The sequence below is a fragment of the Pterocles gutturalis genome, unplaced genomic scaffold (assembly GCF_000699245.1).
Source record: "Pterocles gutturalis isolate BGI_N339 unplaced genomic scaffold, ASM69924v1 scaffold36605, whole genome shotgun sequence".
In the NCBI taxonomy this organism is placed as follows: domain Eukaryota; kingdom Metazoa; phylum Chordata; class Aves; order Pterocliformes; family Pteroclidae; genus Pterocles; species Pterocles gutturalis.
Window position 1 is genome coordinate 860 of NW_010144559.1, and position 6,255 is coordinate 7,114.

A 6,255-nucleotide genomic window follows, 5' to 3' on the forward strand; every position below is an offset into this window, starting at 1 on the left:
CAGATCCCCCCTCCCTCCCGCCGCGCTTCCCCGGCCGTGGCACAATGACGGCAGTATCGTCCCCGCTGCCGCCGGGCAGCTGCCGGCCCAGGGCAGGACAATCGCCCTCAGTTGGACCAACAAAGCGGCACTATGGGACGCGCCGGACCCTCGGAAAAGGCGGATTCTCCGGCACGAACGGCACAGAGCTGCTCCGGCAGCACCGGGGAGACAACGCCGCGGCCGAGGGCAGCTCCCTGCTCGCTTCCACCGGGATGTGCTACCGGCCGGGAAACCTGCCTGCTTCTGCCCTGGGATGGAAAACAAAATTGAGGAGAGGGCATTCTGTTTGGTTGATGCCTCCTCCTCAGCAAAGGCTTTTCAGGCATCCCCATCCTCCACTTACTAACCCTTTCCATTTTCTTCAGAGCCAACGGATTCTTGAAAACATCATTCATTAAAAAAAGACACTGAGAGCCTTGATCTGTGCAAATCCTACAAAACCCTTCCCCGAACACAGCTCACGCACCCCGACCACTGCCTTCCAGCAGAACCTGTTTCCACTGATTTCTGTGAGACATTAAAATAAACAGCAGCACATTTTCCCCGCAGCCGCCGCGGGGTGAGCGGGCGATGGTCCGTGCCCGGCAGCAGCGTTCCCTGCAAGGACATTAACCCGCCGCTGACTCAGGTTCATTTTCATCCCCAGCGTGAGAAGCCAGAGGGGGAAGAGGCAGCGCAGGGCTCTGGGGGCCGTGCCGGGCAGCAGCGGCCGCTCCCAACCCTCACCCGACTCCCAGTCACTCGGTAATGAAGTTAATGAACTCAGAGAGACCTGGGGTAATTAGAAACCGAGCGTGGCAGAAGGCACAGGCTCCTCCGCCTCGCTTTTCCTAGTGCGCTGGTTTATAGCATGTTTCTGAGATATTAATTTAATTCCTCTATTTGTAAAGGCGACTGTGGCAGAGAACACGATACTCCCCCTGAAGACTGAGCCGTGCTGGCTGCTGAGAACCAGAAATTAAAAAATAAGGCAACCAGGGAAAGCCTTGGCTGACCTGTGAGCGGGCTTCCCTGCTCCATCAGCCGCACGGCTGGCTGGCAGGAGCACAACGGAAGAGATTTTACAGGAAAAAAAAAGGTCTAGAGGCATGACACACACCAGAGCTCCGCACCGTGAATTGTTTTATTCCAGGATCTCCAAGCACTTCACAAACACCAGCGCTGGACAGCACCGGGAGGGACAGAGAACAGAGGGAACGGGCGGTTGCAACGCGCGGCAGCAGGAGCACGGAGCAGCGGGTTGGCTGTCATGGTGATCCAACCTCTCTCTCCTTGGTGTGGAAAGCCAAAACGAGGGGAAGAACTCCAGCATCGCTCCAGTCCTCTCTGTTTTCTGGGTGAAACGAAATCACGGCGTTTCCACTGAAAGGGAGGATGATCAGCATCCTTCTTGCAGAGGTACGATGCCCGCCGGGTCGTGAAGAACTCAGCGCCTGGAGCTTTGCAGGAAGGTGACGAGGTCCACAAACCCCAGAGCAGAGAAACGCGGGTGTTGGCTTTACCAACTCCTCGGCAGAGCTCAGCACCCTCCTGCACTCCCCCAGGAAGGAACATCTCAGCAGGGTGATGTTTACTGTGGCTGCAAACCACTTGGAGATAATCTCTGAAGCAAACAATGATCAAGTATTTCCTGGTCACACGGCTCGGGAACAGAGAGCCGCCGGAGCATCAGCCCTCTCCGCACACACCCCTCAGCACCCCAGTGCCGGGACCAAACCGGACGTTTTCCTTCCTGCACCTCTAACGTGACAGCTCGAACAGGTATCAGCTGAACCACCCTTCAATTAGTGCTCCAGGACTAATTAGTTCCTTATGAACTTGCTCAGAAGCACCAGCGCTGCCTGCGCTCCCTGGGCCAGACCCTCCCTCCTGAAGTTCCCTTTCGTCCCAACCCCTTCGCTGTCAGAGCCAAACACCGCTTCAGTCAAACCAAACTCTCCAGGTTTCCTTTGGTGAAATAAAAGGTTTTCCCTCCCAGAGCACACACTCGTCACCTTTGCTTTAAAACTCCTCCTGCTTCACCTTTCTTGAACGCAGGTGACAGAGCAGATCAATGCCCAGAAGCATTTGGGGTTTTTTGGGCTGAACTTCCCCTTGCTTCAGCAGCACACCCCTATGTGCCATCCAGCACACACTGCCTGCTCTGCTCCCGTTTCCCACAAACAAACTTCCCTGGCAAGAGCCACCCCACCTTCACGCTCCCTGTGCTCACCCCGCTTGTCTCTAGAGCTCTTCTCCACTTCTCCTCCCAGCCAGGATCGTCCCACAGCCACTTGAGCATCTCCCTCTGTTCTGTGCACAACACAGCTTTTACCTCCCCCCTAAAGACAGGGCTTGACTATCAGGATTCTGGAATTTTTGGGAAAAAGTACATCTCCTTCACACATCTTTGGCAAAACACTGTCCTGCAGGGATGCGACATCCTGCAACAATCATCCCTCACCACACACGGTGTCCGGCAGTTTTACACCCGCCAAGCTCAACCCCCAACCTGCTAATCCTGCCCCCAACACCAACCCCAACCTCCAGCTAAGCCACCCTCCTGACGCTGCGCTTCCCCGCCACACCGAAGCACCCTCCAGCCACCCACCTGCGAAAAGCCAAGGGTCCGTGATTTACCCAAGCGCCCTACTCCAACATCCACCCGCTCACCCCCTGCTCCGCGCTCCCCACGGCACAGAAATATCCTTCTGCTGTGTGCCAGCACCTTGCTCTGACCCGCTGGGAACTCAACATCTCCAGACACTGTCAGACACCCCAGGAGCAGTCACACACTCCCCACTGAGCAAGGAGAACATCCCCTCGGGAAGGTGCCACCTTTCCAGCCCACCCTCACGCTGCTCATGCTGCAGGGGTGCGATCACCCTGCGCCCACACCACCGGCCACGGCTCAGCCACCTCTCGGTGACCTGCCTCTGATAACCTGGCTGCTCCACAACCCAACTCGCCTCCCACACGCTGCTCGAGCCGTTCGTTCTCAAGAGGATTGTGGGGGAATGCTGAGCCCGACTAATCTCCCGTTTTCCCTTTGTGATCTCTTTAGGAGAGTATCGTTAGCAACAACATTAATACTAAAGCATCCTCTTCTAAGCAGTGCAAAGTCTTTCTTTTCCCCTTTTCCCCTGCTCGGATAATAAATTCCACCCATTTCCCAGGGAACCAATCCTTTATTCGGGAGCAGCTCAACCATCAACGCTTCCTGTGAAACACTACAGCTCTGTTGAGCACAAAAGCCTTTTGTCCAAAAACTTGCGATTTCACAACACTACAGTGGCAAGCAGAGACTAAGACTCTTGGCAACAAATGATGACAACCATGCATGTTTTTTTTAAAAATTTTATTTGTCAAAGAAAAAAGGCAATAGCCAATTGAAAACCTACTTATAATCTTTAACTCCAATTTTTGTCTTTTAAATTGAGAGAAATGACTTATTGATTTACTTTTTAAACAAACCCCCCTTTTTCCCCTTTAACGTTTACCATCTACTCGTGCTGAATCCTTCCAAGGAGATTGCTCCAGCGTACCTCTCCAGGTCCTCGCTTTGCTCCTTTTACCAAAAAAATGAACAACTCCATCGTGCATCTTAAGGGCTCCAATCGTCAAAAATAGGAAAGAAAAAAGCTTTGGAATAGCCAATTGAGTTGAATAACAAAAATCCACACGAATGCGGTTTGGTTGGGGCAGGAATCCACTCCTATGTTCCTGGTAATCTGATCCCGCTCCATGAATCCTTGTAATTCAGCCTCCCTATCCTATCCACATTATGATTTGAATCCAATGATCCAGCTCCAAGGATTGGGATCCAGTGAGCCCTCTCCAATCCAAACCTTTATAACCAGCAAAACCAAAAAAGAGGAGGCAAAAAGTTAGATACTGCAATGGAAAAATAGGATTCTGGGGAATGATCAGTTATGTTTGCCATCAATTAATACAGATGTACATTAATAACTATCAATTCCCCAAAACAAACTTTTGAATGGCGATGCTCAGATAATTTTTAGAAATGTTAATTACTATTCGGAGGAAACATTGTAATATTTACAATATGTCAACTGAAAATGCCAACATACTCATTGCTCGTACGGTGGGTGGTGCTACAGGTTTTGTGGTTGCAAAAAATGTTTATGAAACTGGAAAAGCTTACTGCTAAGGCTATCCACCTACTGCATGTCTAAACTACAGCTAGCACTCCCAGCTGGAAGGTAACAAAATTAACTAACCGGAGGTTTCAAACATATCGGTGAGTCAGTTGTGAATTAGTCTGAGGGGGCAGGGCTGAGACTTAAGAAATTATTCCCAACTAGGTTTTCTATTTTTGCTTTCATTCTGATACTTTAAAAAAAAATGAAATAGCAACGCTGTATCAGTCACACAGAGGACATGCAGATTTTAGCAGTATTGATATTATACTCTGATTTGAAGACACCCTTGATCTACTACAAGTGTACGAATACTACGTAACATTAACACTTGTAACCAAATGCTGCATGACAAAGTAAACCAACACTCCCACCCCCGTCCCAGCTTATTCCTTTAAAAAACTAGAATGGAATAGAGAATTACAAAAGCAAGTATTTAGCCACAATTGCCAAAAAAAAAAAAGGTTTTAAAGAAACGAGCAATTGTAGTCTGCGGTAACTAAAACATGCCAGAAGCGACACGTAGGTGCACGCACTCAATTCACCTGTCTCTCAGTATAAGGTCAATACTGCCAAGTTCATCTGTGACAATAGCACTTGGAGTCATACCATTGCCTCCATTATTGATCTGATCCTCCTCAATCCTCCTTTTGACAATCCTAAAATGATTGACATGTGCTCCACAATCCTTTAATCCAAAGCATTCTTAATCCATCTCTTCAGATATGTCTACAGAAAGACACACGAAAAGGCAAGATAAAATATAAGATCCCCCAGAAGAGACAAGTTAGCCACAAACATCCCAACATCCCCAGCTCGTATAAACCATAGCTGAACACTGAGACATTTACACAGCAATACCACAGCTTGAAGAATGTTGGTATTTTAACTAGAACTAAATTGAAACAATCCTGACTGACATCAATTAAAATACAATTTACCAAAGATATGAGGGGAATGTTGATGTTAAGGAGCAAATACTCACTAGGGATTTTACACAAGAATGCAATTCAACACTTCAGCCAATTTGAATAAAACAGTTTGAATTAAAAAAAAAATGAAAGACTGTACTAAGTAAAGGAAAACTGTGTACAACATGGGGTTCTACAAAAAGATCAGAGCTAGTGATCATTTATGTACGAGATCGGGATCTGCTGTGGCGGGGAGAGTAGCGTGGAGATCCTCTGCTTCTTCTTGGGGAATAACTGCGGCTTCTGCTGTTGCTTCGACTACGGCTTCTGCTACGACTACGGCTGCGTGACCGAGATCTTCCATAGCTTGGGCTTCTTGGGCCATCAACTTTAACACGGATGTAGGCAGTTTCTCCCTATTGAATAGACAGAACTTTCGATTGAAAAGTCTAGGCTTCAGGGCCATCTTTTTAGGCATGCTGACAGACTGAAGATAGCATTTACTATGGCACGGAAATAGACATCAAAGCTTTAAAGTCTATCTCCTGACAAACTGACCACAGACTTATTTAGCTGCTTTGTGTATAAACAACAAACACCACACGTTCCTTACCTTCAAATCCTACTGTTAAGCCCCTTGTATCCAATTCTGGCCAAAGAAAGTAAGTATGAAACCTACCTCATGAGATCTAAATTTAGTGTTATCCAGTTTTCGCACAGCGTAGGTCATATCTTCCTTCCGTACAAACTCCACGACACCAGTGCCATCTCGGAAAACATCAGCATAACATACATCACCTGCTTCACGCATGTGATCCTTTAAATCCTGCCAACTTCCACTTGGAGGCAGCCCTATAGAAAAAGCAAGATTATATTCTCAACTCCTGTAGTTACACTGCCAGCTCGCAGCACACAAAAAAGACTGTTTATCAAGCAGCCGGGCTGCCCCGAAGAGCCATCAGCACCATTCGGCAAGCATTGCTCCCAAGGTTTTTTTTTTTTAAGAAAAAACTTGGAGCTGCATCACCCCTCACCGGGAAGCTTGCCTGCAGGACCCGGAGGAACACTTGGGACTGAGAGAAAGAGAGAAATAACTCACCCGAAACGATCACTCTGTACTCCGAGCGCCGGGACGGGGGGCCGTACCTGCCCCGGGGGGCTCC

The 6,255-nt window shown here is 48.7% G+C and overlaps 1 protein-coding gene across 1 annotated transcript; it reads right to left on the reverse strand.

Annotated features, from left to right (window-relative positions):
* Positions 1-3,371: 3,371 nt before the first annotated feature.
* On the reverse strand, positions 3,372-6,249 carry LOC104470281 (serine/arginine-rich splicing factor 1-like; the record flags this gene model as incomplete). Its single annotated transcript, XM_010085140.1, is given in 4 exon segments — positions 3,372-5,432; positions 5,434-5,508; positions 5,772-5,944; positions 6,192-6,249. Coding segments are annotated over 4 exon segments (453 nt in total), but the record flags the coding sequence as incomplete, so codon positions are not given.
* Between the last annotated feature and the right edge of the window lie 6 nt (positions 6,250-6,255).